The sequence below is a fragment of the Anticarsia gemmatalis genome, chromosome 29, assembly GCF_050436995.1.
Source record: "Anticarsia gemmatalis isolate Benzon Research Colony breed Stoneville strain chromosome 29, ilAntGemm2 primary, whole genome shotgun sequence".
NCBI lineage: Eukaryota > Metazoa > Arthropoda > Insecta > Lepidoptera > Erebidae > Anticarsia > Anticarsia gemmatalis.
The window spans coordinates 1,723,863-1,747,011 of record NC_134773.1 but is presented as its reverse complement, the minus strand read 5'-3'; the positions used below and the strand labels follow the sequence as shown (position 1 = coordinate 1,747,011).

Sequence of the window (23,149 nt, the reverse complement as noted above, 5' to 3'; positions counted from 1 at the left end):
TATAAATTAATTTATTACATCCTCCTTCACGTAAAACTGTTCTCGGCTACAACTCTCCCATACCAAGAATTAGTAGACTGTATAATAATTCCACTAACAAAATTGATCTGTTTGGTAACACCCTCAAAAATTTCAAGAACCAAGTTCACAACAGACTCGATAATGACAAACATTCGATTTGAATTAGATTTTAACAATTGGGTCACTTTATATCTAATATAAAATTTTTTATTGAAAGTACTGGATCATTGATAGTTTGTAATCTGTCTTCTATGCATGTTGTGTTTGCCGATTAATATTGTACACATATATCCTATTTTTCCTGTGTATGTTTACCTATGTAAGAAAAGTGTAACAATTGTAGGCGAACCATAAATAAATAAATAAATAAATAAATACACTACCCAAAATGAAGTACTTACTTGTTTTAACAGCGTTAAAACGAAAAAGGACAACCAGACAACCACTAATAAGGACTAAGTAACTAACTCATTCACTTGAATACGACAACAAATACCAATCTTTTAACATAACTAAGACAAACAGAATTGTCTTTAAGAATTAAATATCACATTCCGCGGTAATTTATCTATTCAAACTGTCATGTTTAGAATCGCTGTTGAATAGATAAATTACCGCTAAATGTACCTCAGAAACCGGGTGTTAGACAGCTTCTGCACCACAAAATATAAATTGCGCCAAACTTATCTCAGGACAACTTTGACCAACAAGTCAAAAAACTATATGTTTAAACTTGTTGGTCACTGTTGTACAAATTTGAAATCGACAAAAAGACATTATCAAGAGTAAAGACTACCTTCCCTGTAACTGTATCTCAAGCAAATTAACAACAAAAGAAAACGAAAGTTCTCTCTCGACGCCAAACATACCGCCATTTTAGAAGACCTCAAAAACCCGGCAACTATCTAGAACTACAAGAGCTCAGTTTTTAAGATAGTACAAACAATAATTATGTTTGAGACGACTTCAATACTAATATCCACGACAAAAAAAGTTAAAAATTATGCAAGTTTCACACATATACCACAAATGAAAATAGCAAATGGACACTACGTGCAGCTCAGCTCCTTACGCTTCCCTCCAAAAGCAACTTGAAAAATGAATGCAAGAAAAAATCGATAGAACATATAGGGAGGTACCGTTTCGATAAAACTAAACTAAATATCGCATAGTAAACTGACGTTATAATCGATATAAATGAAATCCTTTATATTATTATAGTTTAATTCGTGGATTGTGTAGACATTCATTAAAAACAATAATGCAATAAAAATGAATCGTTATAGTAAACTTCTTGGATATCGATTGAATGTCGCAAAAGTTTACTCAAAATTTCAATAACAGTAAAAATTAAAATAATTGAAAAGAAAATCTCCTCAGAGTAAAACATTTTATATTAATAAAAATTTCTTAATGTAATGGTAAAAACTGTACTTTTTAATGTGGCTATTAAACCTTTTGGTTAAGTTACACATTCAATTCGCGAATAGGATATAGTCGAATCGATGTACGCATCCCTAGGAATTATGACAGTTATCGCCAGTGTTGCCAACAAAATTTTAGTCGATTTTAGTCTATTACATTACCTTTTAAATATCTGATGCCTAGCCTTTTCATCCTATGTTAAGAATACCTACTTTAAATAGATACACACAATTTATTTTAAGCGATGTTAGGCATTAAATAATGTACAAAAAAATCTGATAAATTTTGACGCAAGATCATTTTGCCACTACAAGACAACAACGAAGTACCATGAATGTACTTTTGAATTTATTTTTTAGTAAAATCTATTCGTTTGCTGATATCAAACATAATTTTGTTAATGAGAAAAAGAGTGTCTAATACTATTATTCTATTAAGAAAAAATGTCTGCCAAATGTTTTGTTAATTTAAAGCCGGAACGCCTAGCCGGCGGGGGAGCCCGACAGACCCCCGCCTCCTCCCTGGAGCGGGACATACAGTAATGCATTTTTCCGACGAAAAAAAAAGGTACGGTCAAGAATCAAAAAAATGTATAATTGTATTCCTTGTTATCGTAGCCAGGTCATTTCGTAGATGGGTGACCGCATAGTGGTATTTAAGGTAGGCGTCTCCGTGCTTTAGAGGGCACGTAAAAAGTCAGTCCCGGTTGTTGTCTACTAAGATAACAGTCATGTCAAAGGTCTTTCGGGCGGCTCTGAACAACTTAGTCACTAGGATGACCACTAACTAACCATACATACAATAAGAAGAAGAAGTTATCTTGAACAGATACTTGAGCTCATTTCAAAAATATTTGTCTCGATCGGGATGCGGACGCGGTATACGGTTATTGCGGCTATGTTAACCACTGCGCTAAGCGTGCAATTGGCATGCTATCGTGTTAAAATGAGGTACCTGCTTAGTTGACCGGTTTAACGAAAAACTTAACTTGTACTCGTAAAAGGTTCATCTAAAATGCTCAGGCTATGTAATTTTTTTCTACTACTATCGTATTTATAATATTATAAATGCGAAAGTTTGTAAATATGTATGGATGTTTACTCTTTCACGCAAATACAACTGAATCGATTACGATGAAATTTGGTGTGTAAGTAGCTGAAGACACATAATAAAAAATAGTTTTCTTTTTATCCAGGAGTTCCCGAGGAATCGGGATTTACACGGGTAGTTTCCACGCGGACAAAGTCGCGGACGGCCTCTAGTCTTAAATAATTTTGAAATTACTATCTAAATCATTTTATTAGGCACTCATTCGATACCAACGAAAATACAAAACTGTGACGTCACTACACCGTATTTCTATACTAAAATGTGTTTGTAACATTTCATAAAGAGTATCTGATTTGACTGATAGTCAAGTACCCAAGTACATGTGGAATTTTAGCGTATAAGTGACGTTGAATATTTCAACCCCTAGCCACTATTTAATGCATTACCTGGCTTACTCAGTACCCAACTGAACGCGGGAGGGGTAGCGCGCGCCGTTGTTACAATTTCGATAAAATATTTACGTAAAACCATTTTTGTAGTGTTCGTGTATTACTTGCATAGTTAAAATTTTTATGTAAGTACAAAATTAAATTATTTATTTATTAAGGAATTTAGTGGAGTGTACTTTTATTTTAAAATAGAATTTAAAATTATAAAAGGCTGTGGGTTAAGTAAACGTTGGCGCGGTCATTCCAGAGATTTGAACTGGACGCCTCCGTCCTTCGGAGGGCACGTAAAAAGTCGGTCCCGGTAGTTGTCAATTAAGATTATCGTTAAGCCACGTCAAAGGCCTTCGGGTGGCTTGAACAACTTTGACACTAGGTTGACCACTAACCATACTCTCTCTCTCTTCCTGGCTATTCGCCTTAAATGGTGATGGGGCAGATGGGGTCACCTTCCTTATATGTTCCCTCCACTTCGCCCTTAACCTCTGACCACTAACAAATCGATAAATAAAATTAAAAATAAATTTAACCCATTACTGTCCCACTGTGGACAAGAGTCTCCTCTTGTAATGAGGGAGGGCCTTGAGTCCACCACGCTGGCCAAGTGCGGGTTGGGGACTTTGCATGCCCTCAATAAATGTATTAAACACATTTTGGGCATGCAAGGTTTCCTCACGATGTTTTCCTTCACCGATAAAGCATGTGATAATTATTTCTAATACACACATAACTTCAAAAAGTCATTGGTGTGTTGCGATCACTTGCGTGGGAAGTATCAACTTATAACACTCGGCAACCACTGCTCTTTTATACGATAAAATAAAATTTAAAATACTTAAACCCGCATAACAAATGCCTGTATCCCCCTGGAACAAATAATAGGATAATAAGCGTAAAACCCTTGGGAAGTAGCCGCTGCCTTTACATATTTAATACAGGCTTTCGTGCAGTCAATATGTACATACTTATATAGGTACTAGCGGACCCGACAGACGATATCCTGTCTACACGTTACTAATAAATAAAAAAACAATTAAAAAAACCTTGTCCAGCGGACAAAAATGTGAATCTAAACCATTCTCAGATCCCCTTGAACACACGCAAAAAATTTCATCAAAATCGGTCCAGTCGTTTAAGAGAAGTTCAGTGACATACACACTTACATAAGAATTATATATATAAAGATATATGTAAGTATACTTATGATTGCCACTGTACCGCGTTCAATCTATAATCTATATATTATCTATACTATCTATACTAATATTATAAAGCTGAAGAGTTTGTTTGTTTGTTTGAACGCGCTTATCTCAGGAACTACTGGTCCGATTTGAAAAATTCTTTCAGTGTTAGTTAACTCATTTATCGAGGAAGGCTATAGGCTAAATATCATCACGCTACGACCAATAAGAGGAGAGTACCAGTGAAAAATGTTACAAAAACGGTGAAAATTATGACCCATTCTCTCTTATGTGACGCAAGCGAAGTTGCGCGGGTCAGATAGGTAGTTAAAAATATATTAGGTTGGGGAAAAAGTCTTTCGCATTATAGTATGTATGAACTTGTACTAAACTCGGGTACGAACTGTCGATCAATTGCGTGGGAGGTGCAACTTAGACCACTCGGCTGTCACTTTTTTTTTTATCACTGTATAATTTTTATTTTTTCAGATTGGAAATGGCCAAAACAGAGAGTAAAGTATCTAAATTCGCTGCCTGCATCTTGTACGTCGTTAATTTTATAATAATGGTAAGATTTCATTTAAATTTGTATTATTAAGGAAGATGTATGTATGTATGTGAATGAAGCAAGGGAAGTTTGTAAGGATCGTACCAAGTGGTCTGGTCTCTGCCTACCCCTATGGGAAGAAAGCGTCATTTTATGTACGAGTGTATGATATCTCATATTCATACAAACTATAAACGAATCGATATTTTTGTTGCGTGCAATCGAACCCACGGTCTCCCAGCAAAAGTGCTGTGGAGGACATCTTAGCTACTGCACTACAGAGACTTTCGAAGTGCAAATACTAAAGTAATGCCTCCGCGGCTCAGTGGTTTAGGTCTCCACGCCGCTACCATTGCGTCGGGAGGCCGTGGATTCGATTCCCACACGGAACAATTATTTGTGCGATCCACAAATAATTGTTTCGGATCTGGTTGTACTTTGTGTCCGTTGTTTGTACGTTTATAAAAGTCCCGACACAAGAGCAATTCCTTGCGAGAATGTCTTTAAAATAATAGTGTAATATAATAAAATCTTGAAGGCTGATCGAATGATTTCCTTTGCCGGTAAAAGTTGTGATGTCAAGGACTTCAATGGCAGACGCTGACCTTGTAGTTCACGGTCTATTGTTTATGGTTTTAATAATAAATTGTGTTATTTCTACCCTTTTAAGATTTCATTGACCTCTATAATATGTAAACACTAGCTGCCCCGCGCAACTTCGCTTGCGTTATATAAGAGAGAATGGGTCACAATTTTCCCCGTTTTTGTAACATTTTTCACTGGTACTCTTCTCCTATTGGTCGCAGCGTGATGATATATATTCCTCGATAAATGGGCTATCTAACACTGAAAGAATTTCTCAAATCAGACCATACGTAGACGGTAGTTCCTGAGATTAGACAAACAAACAAACAAACTCTTCAGCTTTGTAATGTGTATACATTAGGTAAATATCTTCAAGGACAAGGCTATAGTACTATAACTTAGTAAGGTCACTTCTTACATTTGTAGGTTAACTATGATAAACGGTAAATATGTTGTAGTAGAGTTATTTTACTATTTACGTAAAGACATACATTACACAGATCATATCGCGAGTGTAAATCAACCAACTCACTTACGCTTTCCGGAATAACACGCGTAATAATTAAGTTTAATGCATTATGTCCCACTGCTGGGCAAGAGTCTCCTCCCGTAATGAGGGTTAGGCCTTGAGTCGACCACGCTGGCTAAGTACGGGGACTTTGCATACCTTCAAGAACTGTTCTAAATTACTCTCCGTACCGTTGGAACAAGTAATAATTATTTCTAATACTTACACACATCTATGTAAAATGATTGGTGTGTTGCCTCGGGTTCGAAACTGCAATCACTTGCGTGGGAGGTGTATGTTTTTCTTCTTCAACTCATATTTATGTATTTTTCAGGTGGTGTGCTGTATCACGTTTTCCTTCGGACTTTGGATTATCATATCTCCGGTCACTCTCTCCACAATATTGGATGCTACCGGCAGTAATACACTTAAGGTAGGTTATTCTACCAGCAGTCAGTTCAGTGATTAGTTATATAAAGATCTTTGACAGTCGTTAACAGTAGCCAGAAGCTTGAAAGACAACCAGTCTTACCGAGGGGTATCGTGTTATAACCCAGGTAACTGTGTTGTGGAGGTCCTATAGGCAGTCGCTCCATGTATAATACTGGTATTCAGCTGCATCCGGTGAGACTGGAAGCCTACTCCAACATAGTTGAAGGAAAGGCTACACTGATAAGGTTATTATATACTGTCCCACTGCTGGGCAAGGGTTTCCTCCTGGAATGAAAGGCAAAAAAAATACGTTCGTGTGTGAGTGTGTGGGCCAGAGTTATTAGTTTTTCTTTAATATTTGTTGTTACTTGTTATACCAGCAATAGAAACACATAATCTGTGAAAATTCTAGCAGTCTAACTATCACGGTTCATGAGACTCAGTCTGGTGACAAAAAGACAGCGAAGTCTCAGAAATAGAGTCTCATTTTCACCCTTTTGGAAGCCTAAAAATAATTGAGCACGTCCTCCTTTGTTTAAAGTCGGCTAAAACACGATCGGGGAGGGGTGCTCGATAGGTTTGTCATTATTATTTGACCCTAATAGTAAGATAGGCATCATGCCGTGCCGGCTATCTTCCGAACTAATAATATAAAGTTGTTACACAGATAGTATCAAAAATGCGGGTAATTTGTCTTTTTTCATATTTGGGTTAATTTCATGGCCTTTGATGATTCGTTCATATATGAATACTAGCTGACCCGCGCAACTTCGCTTGCGTCACATAAGAGAATCATAATTTTCCCCGTTTTTGTAACATTTTTTACTGGTACTCTGCTCCTATTGGTCGTAGCGTGATGATATATAGCCTATAGCCTTCCTCGATAAATGGGCTATCTAACACTGAAAGAATTTTTCAAATCGGACCAGTAGTTCCCGAGATTAGCGCGTTCAAACAAACAAACAAACTCTTCAGCTTTATAATATTAGTATAGATGTATGGACAAAAGCAAATGTATGTATACTATAACATTAAATTTGTAAGGATTATACCAAGTGGCGTTCTTTGGTCGCCTGCCTACCCCTATAGGAAAAAAGCGTGATATTATAGATACAAGTATGTATTTTCAACTTAATTTTATCAACGAAAAACGAAGACTTGCCTACTATTGATGCAAAGTATATTTTTCTATAATTTATTTTTGTTTTGTGAAGTAGGTACCTATCTGAGTTCATATAAATCTGCACCTTTGGGTATAAAGGGCGTGATATTATGCATGTATTTTTATTATCTGGTATTCTATCACTCTTATTCATAAACACACTAACTATAGTAACTTTAATGTATAATAGAATACGGGAATTAACGCGATTATTATAACCGTGCTCGCGTTAATTCCCGTATTCTATTATATATTAAACATGCAACGCGAGAGTTTAAAAGTTATATAGTAACTATAAACCTATTTTAGTTGAACAACTACTAAAATATGTTTTCTCTCTTTAATTTCGGAGTGAAAGAAACAAAACATTTCATAAACCTTTCATAACTTCATATATTTTTATGAATAAGAGATCGTTCTAAAAGTACTAACTATTATGAAAGTTGCAAGTACGTAAACATGCATTATACAGCACTTTCATAGCGCCCTACTTCTATTGTGTCATAACCTACATACGTCGTTTCATGTCTATCTATCAATAGAATTTACACTGGCCATGCCTCGCGTGTATGTATTTCAGAGGCGCCCGTAGCCAGTTGCGCTCATCGGTCGGTAAACGATCTGAGAGATAAGCAAACCTCGACGCGGTCATTCCATAGATGGGTGACCGCATAGTGGTATTTGAAAAGGGCGTCTCCGTGCTTCGGAGGGCACGTAAAAAGTCGGTCCCGGTTGTTATCAATAAGATAACAGTCGTTAAGACACGTCAAAGGTCTTCGGGCGGCTTGAACAACTTTGACACTAGGTTGACCACTAACCATACGACAATAAGAAAGCCTGATTATTTATTTCACGATCTATACTTCACTACATAGTATAAAGCAAAGTCGCTTCCCGCGATTTCCACGGGAAGGGTTCCCACGGGGACGAAGTCGTAGGCGGCCTCTAGTCTATAGGTGTAGGTGACGCCAAACGACTTGAACACAAGAAGTTATTTTAGAAAGCAAACTAAACGTAGACCCAGTGCAGGACTCTTGGTTGACTGTTCTACCAAACAAGCGATCGAAGCGCTATAGCCCTAGCCGTCGCGATCTGCTATTCTTTCAAAGCGGACCTAGAAATCGTTCCCTATGATATATAGCGAAATTGTTCAAGTTATTTGGTGGCAACTGTATAAAAGTATAAATAAAAATGAGTCGCCGAAATGTATCTATGTCCTTACGCGCGTAACTTTTGAACATTGAATCTAAATTGGATCATCCTTTTTTTACATCTTAGCAACTGTCGGGACAAGGTTTGTACCTATATATAAGAACAAAATTCCTACGAAAATGGAGTCAACGGAGTCCAAAAATATTTATTTTAATTTTAACTACCAGCAGACGTACAGTCAACCTGGGTAACTTTGAATCATTTGGGTAACATTGACAGTGGGAATATGAACTAGTTTCGATTATTTTTTCATATGAAACCAACACACTTGATAAAGATTTATTTTAGTTTTGCAAACTTAATCAATAATCAATTGCGTTGGTTTCATATGAAAAAATAATCGAAACTAGATCATTTTCCCACTGTCAATGTTACCCGAATGATTCAAAGTTACCCAAATTGACCTTACTTATATACATCACTTAAATACACTTTCCAGTCCACAGTGACAATTTTAGCAAACTAACAAATAAAGTATTCATAGTACCGTATAGTGGTATTCAATATTCGTTCTCGTCTCTGCTTGGTACGACCTCGACGACCCATTTCCTTGCTATCAATCCTTCGTGACTTATTAACCGACTTTTGAGGCGCCCATAGCCAGTTGCGCTCACCGGTCGGTAAACGATCTGTGGGTTAAGCAACCATTGGCGCGGTCAGTCCATAGATGGGTGACCGCATAGTGGTATTTGAACTGGGCGTCTCCGTGCTTCGGAGGGCACGTTAATAGTCGGTCCCGGTTGTTGTCTACTAAGATAACAGTCGTTAAGCCACGTCAAAAGCCTCTCGGGCGGCTTGAACAACTTTGACGCTAGGCTTGCCACTAACCATACGACAAACAAACAGACTTTTTAAAATTTACGCCGTCGGTAATGTTTGCGACTGTCGTGCAAGAGGTCTCGGGTTTATATCCCGGGTCGGGCGAAAAAGTCTTTTCGTAGTACTCTTCCTATTAGCTGTCTACCGGAAATGGTTCTAGGTTGGTGTGCGACTGCCACGCTAAAGGTTTTGGTTTCTTTTCAGAAATTGCCTTCAGTTAGGAAGTTGAGATTGTAGACCTATTAGAGTTTGTAGTCTCGGAGAGCACGTAAAACCGCAATTCTAAGTCCAATATTATATAATTTTATGTGGGTCACTTTTTATATTTTGAACTTAACTATAAAAACTGATAAATATTTGAGTAAAAACTATTTTATTGCTTTTTCGAGTATTCCTAGGCTCGTACTTTGAAACCCACGGTTTCTGAGTACATTTACCTCCGGTTTCTGAGGTACATTTAACGGTAGTTTATCTATTCAATAGTGTCAAAACTCATACAACAAAAACGCTATTGAGATTGACCACTTACACCCGGTTTCTGAGGTACATTTAGCGGTAGTTTATCTATTCAATAGTGTCAAAACTCATACAAAAAAAACGCTATTGAATAGATAAACTACCGCTTAATATACATGAGAAACCAGGGGGTAAGTTGTCGGTCTATATGTGCATTTCCACCCCTAGTTAAATAACACAATATTAGCTACGGTAGGGTTTACAATGAATAATAGATGCTCGGCCGCAGTATGTAGGTCACGCTGAATACTTCATATTATGACGTTTACTAGCTAATGTTAAGTAACTATTATTATTTAGCTGCCAATTACTTTTACAAGTACTTATTATTTTATTATCAAACTACTATTGAATTGGCCCGACATCTTCCGGGCATAAAAGGTAGTGGTACTATTTTATCCCGTTGATTCCTTTTGCCGTAGGACTTTTGATCCCAAACAAACAAACATAGACGATTTTAAGCAATAAAAGTATGTACATTATTTCTTATGTATTATTTGCAGGCCCTCGTACAAGACATGTTGACGCTACAAGTGGGTATAGCAGTGAGTTTGGTCTCCGTATTGTTATTTTTCGTGTGCTTCATGGGCTTCTATGGGGCTGTCACGGGATCCGCCTTCCTACTCTTCATGGTGAGTTAGGCTTGCACAAGCCAAATGAATGCAGTTTACTTTTTTTTTTTAAAACAACTCCCGCACTAAGAATTGCACTTGTGCCGCGGGGACTTTTACAAACATACAAACAACGGACACAAAGTACAACCAGACACGAAACAATCATTTGGGAATCGCACAAATAATATAATTGTTCCGTGTGGGAATCGAACCCACGACCTCCCGACACAATGGTATCGGCGTGGCGACCTAAACCACTGCGCCGTGGAGGCGTTTTGGTTTTCGTTAAATATTACCGGACCGAACGTACCGAACCGCATATAATGTGTAGCAAATCTTTTCTTATGTATGAAATATTTTTTTATTTGTTACAGTATGCAGCACTCGTACTACTATTCTTGCTGCTAGAATGCGCTTTTCTGCATTACTTCTCAACCAATCTGATCGAGGTATGTATTTTAATACATGTTATACATAAGTATCTACATAAAAACACACCTTTTTCCCATAGGAGTAGGCAGAAACCAACGTCACTTGGTACGATCCTTACAAACTTCCCTTGCTTCATTCACATACATACATGTTGTCATACAGGACCGCTAGTTATGAGTACTATGCACTCACATGCAATTTTATATAATACATACCGAGATCCTCCGTGTTGCGGAAGGCACGTTAAATGTTGGCCCAGCTTTCATTTTCAAAGATCTTTGACAGTCGTTAGCAGTAGTCAGAAGCTTGAAAGTCTGACAACCAGTCTTACTGAAGGCTATCGTGTTATAACCCAGGTAACTGTGTTGTGGAGATACGGTAGGCAGTCAGTAATTAAACAATAACCCTTATTCATAAAAATATATGAAGTTATAAAAGGCTTATAAAGTGTTTTGTTTTTTTCACTCCTTAGCGAAATGAAAAAGAGAAAACATATATAGCTAAAATAGGTTTATAGAGTGTTTATGAATAAGAGGGTTAACATATTTATTTTACAGAAAGGTTTACAAGACGATGGACAGTGGACACATGCTATGAGACTGATTTTCAAATGCTGCGAACATAAGTAAGTGTATTAATTAATTCATTATTTGACTATATTAGCTTTGCCTGCGTTGAATTGTCCAAAAATCCTCTCTTAGTGCCCCTCTTCACTTGCTAAGGGGTCTTCATAGCAAATGTCAAGTTTCTACTCTCAGTAGTTTCGACTGTGCGTTGTCCATCAGTCAGTCAGTAACGGAAGAGTTTTATATGCATTTTTTCAGTAGTAATCCGGAATGCGGTAACGTGTTCATGGCAATAGTCTCGCCCCCTATTACATGGGATTAACATTGTTAATGGTGAAACGTGGGTGTATTTCATAAACTCCTGCCTGCACCTTCAGGTATAACAAGAGTGATATTATCCATACTAATATTATAAAGCTGAAGAGTTTGTTTATTTGAACGCGCTTATCTCAGGAACTATTGGTGCGATTTGAAAAATTATTTTACTGTTAGATAGTCTATTTATCGAGGAAGGATATAGTCTATATAACATCACGCTACGATCATTAGGAGCGGAGTAGACTACGAAAAATGTTACAAAAACGTGGTAAACTTTGAACCGTTCACTCTTATGTGACGCAAGCGAAGTTGCGCGGGTCGGCTCGTGTATGTATAAAATTAATTGTCGGTTGCAGTACTACGGTGGCCGAAGTCAAAAATCCGCCATGGTCGTGCTGTGGTCCAGATTTTTATCCAGATAACTGTACATCAACAGCTATATACAAAAAAGTAAGTTTTCAATTTGAGATCACTAAAAGCAGCATTTATTTCAATAAATTTTTGTATACTTGACTTTGTTAACGAAAAATGATTAAACTTGTATTCGTAAAAGGTTCATCTAAAATGCTCAAATTGTTGAATTGTAATTATTATAGACTGAATTATTATTAGGCACTTATTTGATACCAACAAAATAACGAATCTGTGACGTCACTGTCGTATTTCTGTACTAAAATGTGTTTTTGACATTTCATAAAGAGTAGCCGACTTGACTACTGTCCAGTAACTATTTTTTCGTGAACTACCCTATTATTATTTTTTATTTCAGGATTGCAACTCATCGATAACAAGTTGGTTGGATAACTTCGAGCTGCCTATATACTTGTTATTAGCCGTGATACACGTAGTATTGTCGTCCTGCTCGCTCCTGCGGCGTTCGTGCTATGCCTCTCGCTCGCACAGCTAGCGTTTACCGCGTCGCGACCGCGACGGTGAGTATTCCCGAAAATACACCTATTTTCAATATCTATCTATCTATCTATCGTATGGTTAGTGGTCAACTTTGTGTCAAAGTTGTTCAAGCCGCCCTAAAAGCCTTTGACATGGCTTAACGACTGTTATCTTAATTGTCAACAACCGGGACCGAATTTTACGTTCCCTCCGAAGCACGGAAATGCTCAGTTCAAATACCTATATGTGGTCACCCATCTTGGTATAGAATGACCGCGCCAACGGTTGCTTAACCCACAGATCGTTTATCGACCGGTGAGCACAACTGGCTATGAGCGCTCATATATCGTTTTAATAGTTCAACTGCACGTTTGGCGTAGTGGTTTAAGCGGTCACCTCGCCGCAACAACCGTAGCGCCGCGTGTGGTGGGTTCCAATCCCACCCGGGACAAATCTTTGTGTGATGAGCACGAGTATTTGTTCTGAGCCTGGATGTTAATGTGTCTATATAAGTATGTATTTAGAAGTATATAAATATGTTTATCAGTTATTTGGTTACAGTACAAGCTCTGCTTAGTTTGTAATCAAATGACCGTGTGTGAGTTGTCCAATGATATTTATTTATTTATTTATTGTTTCTTTGCAGCTTCATCAAGAGTACAAACTCCAGGGTCTCCGGGACATAGAAGAAGGTCCTTCATATACCCGACACATAGAGTGGGGCCCACCGTGGAGCCACAGAGCGATGACGTCATCATGCTGGTGGTCGGCAGGGCGCGACTTGGATGGGTGGACAAATAACAAAAAACTGTAATTTTCTATGTATATTAATAATTAGCTGACTCGCGCAACTTCGCTTGCGTCACATAAGAGAATGGGTCAAAGTTTTTCCCCGTTTTTTGTAACATTTTTTACTGGTACTCTGCCTATATGGTATATAGCTTATAGCCTTCCTCGATAAATGGGCTATCTAACACTGTAAGAATTTTTCAAATCGGACCAGTAGTTCCTGAGATTAGCGCGTTCAAACAAACAAATAAACTCTTCAGCTGACAAGTATCAAAGACAAGTGTTGCCACTGCTACGGCAATTGCCGTAGACAAAATCACCTGGGCGAAACCGGGGTTTTATATCTAGTAATACATGAAATCACGCCTTTTTCCCATAGGGGTAGGACGAGACTAAAGAACGCCACTTGCTACGATCCTTACAAACTTCCCTTGCTTCATTCACATACATACATGTATTGTAAATAGTAGCTCAATAAAATAATTTTTACTTTTAAATATATTTTATTTGGTAATGAAACGTAATGGTAATAAATAAGCAATAGTTAAGGTAGATAGATGTAACTAGCTGACCCGCGCAACTCCGCTTGCGTCACATAAGAGAGAATGGGTAAAAATTTTCCCCTTTTTGTAACATTTTTTACTGTTAATCTGCTCCTATTAGTCGTAGCGTGATGATATATAGCCTTCCTCAATAAATGAGCTATCTAACACTGAAAGAATTTTTCAAATCGGACCAGTAGTTCCTCAGATTAGCGCGTTCAAACAAACAAACAAACTCTTCAGTTTTATAATATTAGTATAGATAAAACGCGAGTGAACCCGCGCGTGTAAGTAAGTATTTAATAAAGCGGTGCAGTGTATCGATTTCTGCTGACCCAATTATTAGCGTGGTCGCGTGAAGGTAATAACGTGGGAACCGGGACGATGGAGGGTAAAATGAAAACAAAAGTTTGACAATATTTGTTTAAGTATTTATTTTTAACCCCCAACGCAAACAGAGGGTGTTTATAAGTTTCACGTGTCTGTCTGTCTGTGGCGTCATAACTCCCAAACGGATGCAGTAATTTCAATTTAGTTTTTTTATGTTGAAGGTGACTTATGCGCGAGTGTTCTTAGACATGTTTGATGAAAATAGCTTTACCGTTTAATAGTTGTAGGGGGTGAAAGTGGGGAGAATAACCCAATGGCTGATGCTACTTCTAACCTACCTATAAAAAGTATTAGATTTTTTACTTTTTAAAGAGAAAATTGATATGATTCAGAATAACACATAGGCTACTTTTTATCCCGGAATTCCCGAGGGATCGGGATTTACACGGAAAGGGTTTCCACGCGGACGAAGTCGTGAGCGGCCTCTAATAATAAATAAATATTTGACTAGAAAGCCATGTCGTATCTCTCATATTTCCTCTGTGTTTCAAGAACATCTGATAATTTCTTCATACGTATTGTTTCATGCGCTAATGTGGGTAGTTTCACCTGAAAAATAAAGCATTATATATGTTACTGTAAAAGCCCCAACGGTGGTAAATCCTAAGATTTTCCGGTATAACCTAAGATTTACCAACTCCCAATGGTAAAAGTCCGAACAATTCTTTTATTTCGAACTTTTACCTATATGCACTTGATGATGTCGAGATGTCGCCGGAGCACCGCTTCGCGGGGCTCCTCCTTCTGGGTGGTTAAAAAAAAATAACCACGAAGACTAAGGTGGGAGCTTCGCTTCGCTCGCTCCCACCTTAGCCTAACCTAACCTACCCATGTCGCTTTGCCCAAAACTCCTTCTTTATAAGTATGTCACAGTATATAGTTATACTTACCGTGAAATAGTTATAAACATAGTTATGAAGAAGGATTTTTTTATATATCGTAACATAGTTTTTAAACTCTGGCTTGTTCGGACTTTTACCATTGAGAGTTGGTAAATCTTAGGTTATACCGGAAAATCTTAGGATTTACCACAGTTCGGGCTTTTACAGTAACATATACATTATACATACATAACTTCAGTCCTATTATACCCGAAGGTAAAGTTTGACTTTGTTTGTTTGCTTCCGTGGCGTAGTGATTTAGGTCTCCATGCCGATACCACTGCGTCGGGTCGTGGGCTCGATTCCCACACGAAGCAATTAATAGTGCGATCCACAAATAATTGTTTCGGGTTTGGGGGGTTATCACATATCTCAGTTTGAAGTAACCATTTGAAAACCACTATGCTGTCCATTGTTTTCTCCTTTAAATTATAGTGATTAATATTTACTTTACGTCAAAGCGTAATGCATAGCAATGTACATGAATAGTGACCATAGATTTGACGTATATTTATTTATTTATTTAAACTTCTTATACAATTTGTAGAAAGGCGGACTTAACAGCTGTCAACTGAGATACGTGATAAGCCCGCTGATTGTGCTTTGTGTGGCATCCGTTAAGAAAGAATTTTGATCAATTCTACCCCTAAGGGGAGAAAATAGGCGATGAAAGTTTATATGAAAATTCTGTCCTCAGTCACAAACCACGCGGGAAAAAGCTTGTGTTTTTATAAAGAGTGCGTACCTTAACTGGCAGTTTGGTCTTCTCATGCTTATGTCTGGTCTTTCCGAAGAGTCTTGCAAGGAGAAAATACAGTATCTCTATGAAACTAATGAAACTGGCTCCCAGGAACAACCCGGCCGCTCCTCCGAATGATACTGTAAATCATTATATCTTGTCGATTCTAATGCAATTTTTTATTGTTCCGTACCCAAAAGGCAAAACCGGAACCCTTAACCTACGCTGTCTGTCCGTACATCTGTCCGTCTGTCACCAGGCTACTCATAAACCGTTATAGCTAGGAAGCTGAATTTTCACAAATAATGTATTTGCCGCTATAACAACAAATACAAAAAAAAGAATAGACAATATAACATTTTTGTTTGGTACCCTTCTTGCGCGAGTCTGACTCGCACTTGGCCGGTTTTTTTAACCATTATTGTTTTTGGTCTAATGGTCTCCTCATTGGCATTAGGATAGAATGAAACTTGCTATAATTTCGTTAGACGGGGTATGTGGCTAACCACATTAATTCTACGATCTATAAGGTAACTTACCCACTAAATCCTGAAAGTGGAAGACAATTTCCCTGGTGTACCTCGTCCGGGGAGCTTGTACTGTGAACTTGACTGATCCTCGGGCCATGAAGGGACCTTTATCCCTGGGAGAAGAACACAAATGGTATAAAAGTTTGTATGTATGTCTCGTAGTCCACACCGTACTTCGATACCTACTAATATTAAGGAAATAAAGGAAATTAAGTTCTTGTGTCTGTTGTTTGTATGTTTGTAAAAGTCTCCGCGACACAAGAGCAAATCTTAGTGCGAGAGCTGTTTAAATAAAAATCATAGCTTTTAGTTTGTCTCACCATATCTGATCGTTCGTCGAGATCTCTTTGAAGACACTGTCCACACACTGCGGCGCGCACACGCATTTCTCTCCGTCGGTGCTGGCCAGCTGCTGGGAGAACCTCGACAGACACCACATCCCGGCCGGCGTGCAAGATGGACCCGCTACGATAGAATACTTGTTAAAAAATAACTACTAGTAAGTATGTAGCGGACAGCTACATACAGCGGCATCTCACGGAACAAGCGCAGAACCATCGACCCACATGACGTCACAAATCCTGAATCGCGCTATCAAAGTTTGCACTGCAATTGACTATATATACAAGTTCCCGACTGGAACAGTCGGGCAGCCTAGGCCCACCAGTCATGATCGCCTCGCCTGGTCGGAGGATCCTGCCTTTAGTTGGAGGAACATGATCACCTCGTTCCTAGCTAGAATTTAAATGGTGAGTTATTTCAGCTAAAATAAAATTGAAATATTTGAATGGTTTAAGTATTTAAATCCCCCAAAAGTGGTCTAGGGTTCAAAAATACGACCACTAATCAGTGATAGTTATTATTGAATGAAACATGGAACAAAATGATGATGCAAGCGTTTCTCACCTTCATAGAAATAATAGAAAGGTAAACATCCACATTTCTTGAGAGCCAGCCTACTTCTGCATGAAAGACGACACGTATTGGTGCTGTACACCTGTGAATATACATACATAACATCATACCTTCCTGGCGCAGTCGGTAGACACTACCGACCGCGCACATCTACGGTACGAATCGTAGGACGGGTTAAAAATTTATTCCCAACTTTTTGTTGTAGTTGAGGTTGTAGACCTCGGTGCCACGGAGAGTATATAAAGCCTTGGTCCTGCGCCTGACCTCTCATTGGTCGTGTCAGTTTTGCATCCCATTGGACTATTAAACCTATCTCTATGGTAAAGCCTAATGGGGGTCATTTTTTAGGGGTTAAGGTCTTCAAAGGTACGTTTGAGATATTGACGGGGAGGGCAGATTAAAGCGTTTTATATGTTGCTTTGTATTCATTTCTATGGCACTGAAATGCCGATCCTGTGGACGCAGTACACCTTGAGTCTTCTGAGAGAGAGGTGTCTTCAAGAGGTTAAAGTTGTTGTAGGGTAGGTTGGTGTATGGGTCCGCAAATAGTGAGTACGAGATGTTGACTAGAATCTCGAAGGGTAATACAATAGATTTTGTGAAGTCTGTACCTAAATTACTTTTCTGAAAGCATGAGACCTTACCCTACGTCCTTCATCAATAGGTTCATCAGTATACAGACAGCCGCGCCTGGTGGGCGCCAGGTCTTTAACTCCTCGGCCGCAGCGCGTCTCCATAAAGCGCACTACAATCACTCATATTTACGAAAACTACCAATCAAGATTCTTTTTTTTAGAAGCTGGTCTTTATTGTAAAAGCCAATGGGGATCCAGGATTATTAAGTAAGTTTGGGATCTTAAGGAGAATTAAGTTTTTTGAGAGAGAGGTAGAAGGGGAAGGGGGGTGTTTACGTGTTCATGGGGCATGTATAAGTTGTAGAAGGATAACAGTTGTTCGGGTCCGCAAATGGTTAAGTGGCATTTTAGTTTTGGTATTCACTTTCCTTAATGCATGAAACCTTACCCTTCTTCCTTCATCACTAGGTTCATCAGTATACAAACAGCCGCGCCTGGTTGGCGCCAGGTCTTTAACTCCTCGGCCGCAGCGCGTCTCCATGATGCTCAGCTCGGTGGTACGGGTGATGGTGAGGTAGACCGCTGAGGGGGGGTCCGTCAGGTCGGCCACGTCGTAGGGGGAGTGCACGTAGAACTAGGAGTAGGAAAGTTACTAAAAATTGTCGATGCAAGAAATGTCGGTCTGGTATGAAAAGTACGGTTCCTATTCTTAAATCAATCCTGTTGTATTATGGTGTAGGTACTGTATGCTGACCCGCGCAACTTCGCTTGCGTCCAATAAGAAAGAATGGGTGAAAATTTTCGCCGTTTTTGTAACATTAATTACTGGTACTCTGCTCCTTTTGGTCGTAGTGTGATGATATATAGGGTTTGTCCTTTCTCGGGTATCAAAATATCTCCATACCAAATTTCATGCAAATTGGTACAGTAGTTTAGGCGTGATTGAGTAGCAGACAGACAGACAGAGTTACTTTCGCATTTATAATATTAGTATGAATAGTATGAATATGTATTAAATGGGCACGCTTTGTTGTTTAAAATGTTGTTGCCATTCAATAGACGGTGAATCTATTGCCGAAAGCAGAATAAGGTCACCCATCTATTACTTGTCCGCGCCAAAGCCTGCTTAGCTTTAAAACGAACCTGGTAATTGTACTTACATCAGCGGGAGTATTGACGTCCATTATGATGTAACAACTCAGGGTGGAATATTTGCAGGTGATGGGAGTCACAGCCGTCTCGTTGGACTTCGGCTTACTGCAATATAAATATATTTTTTTAATTGCTCTTGAGTTTCGGGGGACTTCTACAAACATACAAACAACGGACATAAAGTACGTAACCAGATCTGAAAGAACTATTTGTGGATCGCACAAATAATAATTGTTCCGTGTGGGAATCGAACCCACGACCTCCCGAGGCAATGGTAGCGGCGTGGTCAGGCGTGGTGGCCGTAACCAGGGCCTTTTTTTTTTAAGTCGGCTTAAAAAGATTGTTGAAAAAGTGCAGATATAGGTACAAAGGTTGGGAGAAATCTATGCCCAGTAATGGGATTACTATCATGGGAAAAGCGTTTGACAGTCAAGAATGTCAATATTGAACCTGTTACTCACACAATAGCGACGTCAGCCAGCGTCAAAGAGTTGGACACGTAACAGGCGCCCCCCTCCGTCATGACCGGCCACCACTTGAAGTTGCTGCCCTCCGAGGACATGGTCTTGATCGCAGCTTCCGGCATCACCTGCAAAAATACTTTCTTTTTCTAACCCACTAGCTGACACGCGCAACTTCGCTTGCGTCAGAGAATGGGTGAATTTTTCCCCCGTTTTTGTAACATTTTTTACTGGTACTCTGCCCCTATTGGTCGTAGCGTGATGATAGCCTTCCTCGATAAATGGGCTATCTAACACTGAAAGAATTTTTCATTTTTGACCGGTAGTTCCTGAGATTAGCGCGTTCAAACAAACAAACTCTTCAGCTTTATAATATTAGTATAGATTATAAGTGTCTCACTGCAGGGCAAGGGTCTCCAAAAGTCCTTAACCCGTACTTGGCTAGCGTGGTGGACTCAAGGCCTAGCCCCGCCCTCATTACGGGAGGAAACCCTTGCTTAATAGTGGGACATTAATAGGTTAATTCTTTTATTTGTTAATACACTCGAAGGTAACCAAGCAATTAAAGAAATACAATCATCAAAGCTAAGTCCCGGCACCTGGTCAGCGTGGTGGACTAAAGAACCCCTGATTTCGAAAAGGGGGAAGAGTGCCTTAACCAGCAGTGGGAGAAAATGGGTTAATTAAAGCTATATTAATTAGTAAACTACTTCAATTAACTTACATCAACAGCAATCTGGAACATATCTACCGGATTGTTCAGGTCTTTGAACTCTTCAAATTTGTTAAGATGAAACAGGTCGGAGCTTGCAACTGCATTTACAAACCTGTAAATATCGAAATTAAATTGCAATCAAACATAATTAGAAACAAAAACCCATTACCGCGCTGTATTCCCCAAACCGCAGTTTACCAACGTGATAGACTTAAAGCCTTACTCGTTTCTTATTCAGTACTTTAGTATCTTAACTTATATAGTAAGGGGTTAAATATTTAATTGAATGCCGTATGGTTACTGGTCAACCTAGTGTCAAAGCTCGTTCAAGCTCGACAGGCCTTTGACGTGGCTTTACGACTGTTATCCTAATTGGCACCAATCGAGACCGACTTTGTGCATACCCTCCGAAGCACGGAGACGCTCAGTTCAAATACTACTATGCGGTCACCCATCTATTAGATGACTGCGCCTTAGCCTAACCCACAGATAGTTTACCGGCCGGTGAGAGCATTGCTACGAGCGCTTTTCCATTTAGTTTGTAAATGAAATAATGTTACCTGGTATAATAGGCGTATTGTTCGTCATGTACATCTATGTTCCAGTATTTCTTTATAACGCCTGGCAACTTGTTTGGGTCCATGCGATTCTGAAGAAATAAAAACACATTAATTCTAGAGATTATTAGATATTGATAGATTATTAGATTTCCCGTGGTAAAAAGTATCCTTTGCGCTAGTCTAGCTTATAATATACTTATGTGTATCAAATTTTATTACAATTTTCAGTAGTTTTTTCGTGAAAAAGTTGACAGAGACAAGGCATATACATCCATCCCCACAAACTTTCTCATTTATAATACTGCCTTTTCCTAGTTATAGTACCTATTAGAAATAATAATCACTTGTTCCAACTGTGAAAGAAAACATTATTGTGATGCAACCTTGTAAAAAATTTAAAATCTAAACTGTTGGCTCTTACCATATAACAGCAAGTAATGGCGGGAAGGCTAAACCTCCAGGATCGGAAGTCTTTCTCCAGGGTCACGACCGTGGGACTCTCGTTGTAACGCTGCAGCTGTCCCAGCGATACGTCCAGAGCACCCCATGTAGCGAGAGCACATGCACATACCCAGAGAAGACTGCAATAATATACATATGTACAAAAAATCACGCCTTTCTGCTAAAGGAGTAGGCAGAGACCAAAAAACGCTTTAAAGTATTCTTACAAACTTCCCTTGCTACATTCACATCCACATACATACATAAAAATCACACGCCTTTTTCCCATAGAAATAGGCACTTAGCCATAGACCAAAGAGCGCCACTTGATACGATCCTTACAAACGTTCCCTTGCTTCATTCACATACATACATGTTGTCATACAGGACCGCCGGTTACGAATACTACGAACCACTTTTTCAAGACATCACCGATTTGAATTCAAGTTTAATAATGTTTAAGATCATTAAGTAAGGAGTACTCGTTTCATATTGAGTAAAATACAAATAATTGCGTATTTACGTCGCAATGATCAAATAAAAAAGTGAAAACTAAATTCGGCTGCCTCCACTGCGTCGGTTGATCGTGAGTTCGATGCCCACACGGAACAATTATTTGTGCAATCCACAAATAATTGTTTCGGGTCTGATTGTACTTTGTGTCCGTTGTTTGTGTGTTTGTAAAGGTCCCCGCGACGGAGGAGGTGTCTACAAAAAAAAATCCTTTTAGAGTAATCCGATCCTTTTGAACCTACCGTTCAATCCACAATCTTCTCGGAGCAGCAATATGATTGAAACCATGTATACTCGTATCTTTGCAAAAGTCCCTCCCGACCTCCATGAGTGTTGCCAGCCATCGGCGAATTCTCCCTGGCTTTTTAACTTGACGTTTCTCCCGAGAAACGGGGTAGTCGTAATAAGTATACATTACTTTTCGTATAGTCTAATAAGTGTTGAAAACCTAATGAAATGGCTTATCGACTGTTATCTTAATTGTCAACACGGGCCGACTTTTCACGTGGCCTCCGAAGCCCGGAGAAGCTCAACTCAAATTTTAGCGGTCACCCGTCCATGTATCGTCTGTGTTAAAGATTGCTTAACAAACTGATTGTTTACCAACCTGTGTTCTACTACTGTGAAAATTAATATTTTAATAGCTATTTAGGTATACTTTTCATAAAAATAAATATGTGATGTCTGTAAAATGATTGTTAAATCATGCAATTTTATGTCACGGAATACAATGAAATGCTTTTTAGGTAATTATAACGTGTTAAAGTATGTAATTATGTATGGATAATCTATGGTTTTGTAATACATAATACTTTGTTTCAACATGACAATATTGGGAACTGCGAACCCAATTTGGTAGTTATCAGCGTATTATTAGGGCTTCTTTTTCTCTGGTCTCTGCCAACCTCTATGGGAAGTAAGCATGATTGTATGTACCTACCTGTTGTAGGGCTTACTTTAGTTTAGCTAGTTTTTTTGTTGAAAACAATGACTAAGTAAATCTTTAAGAATGATTAACTAAGGTATTGTATCGTCTAGACTTCAAATAAACCTCTATATTTAAAGCCCTGATCTAAATCTAATAACAGAAATAGATAAATTAAATAATTATCTAAACGTACAACATTTCAAACACGCAAGCCATGCATGTAAAGGATTCTGCTCATAATTCATTTATTAGTCATACAACCTGTTTAATTAACAACTTATTTCAGAATAAAT

General features: G+C 38.6%; 2 protein-coding genes across 3 annotated transcripts; one reads left to right on the top strand and one right to left on the bottom strand.

Annotated features, from left to right (window-relative positions):
- The first annotated feature begins 2,969 nt into the window (after positions 1–2,969).
- On the top strand, positions 2,970–13,906 carry LOC142985265 (uncharacterized). Of its 2 annotated transcripts, XM_076133332.1 has the most exons (9): positions 2,970–3,070; positions 4,613–4,691; positions 6,098–6,196; positions 10,408–10,536; positions 10,893–10,967; positions 11,508–11,575; positions 12,191–12,284; positions 12,604–12,766; positions 13,372–13,906. In XM_076133332.1, exons 2-8 carry the CDS (start codon positions 4,620–4,622, stop codon positions 12,739–12,741), a joined length of 675 nt encoding a protein of 224 aa, XP_075989447.1. In that variant the 5' UTR covers positions 2,970–3,070; positions 4,613–4,619; the 3' UTR covers positions 12,742–12,766; positions 13,372–13,906. The 2 variants fall into 2 exon arrangements, with proteins under 2 accessions (XP_075989447.1, XP_075989448.1); XM_076133333.1 differs by lacking the exon at positions 2,970–3,070 and having other exon boundaries at positions 4,375–4,691.
- Positions 13,907–14,893: 987 nt separating this feature from the next.
- On the bottom strand, positions 14,894–22,343 carry LOC142984974 (pickpocket protein 19-like). Its single transcript, XM_076132882.1, has 12 exons — positions 22,171–22,343; positions 21,396–21,555; positions 20,975–21,063; positions 20,424–20,526; positions 19,700–19,827; positions 19,247–19,343; positions 18,535–18,720; positions 17,503–17,593; positions 16,917–17,061; positions 16,606–16,709; positions 16,073–16,206; positions 14,894–14,995 (listed from the first exon to the last, which is right to left on the bottom strand). The coding sequence occupies exons 1-12, from the start codon at positions 22,341–22,343 to the stop codon at positions 14,894–14,896; spliced, it is 1,512 nt and encodes a 503-aa protein (XP_075988997.1).
- Positions 22,344–23,149: the final 806 nt, after the last annotated feature.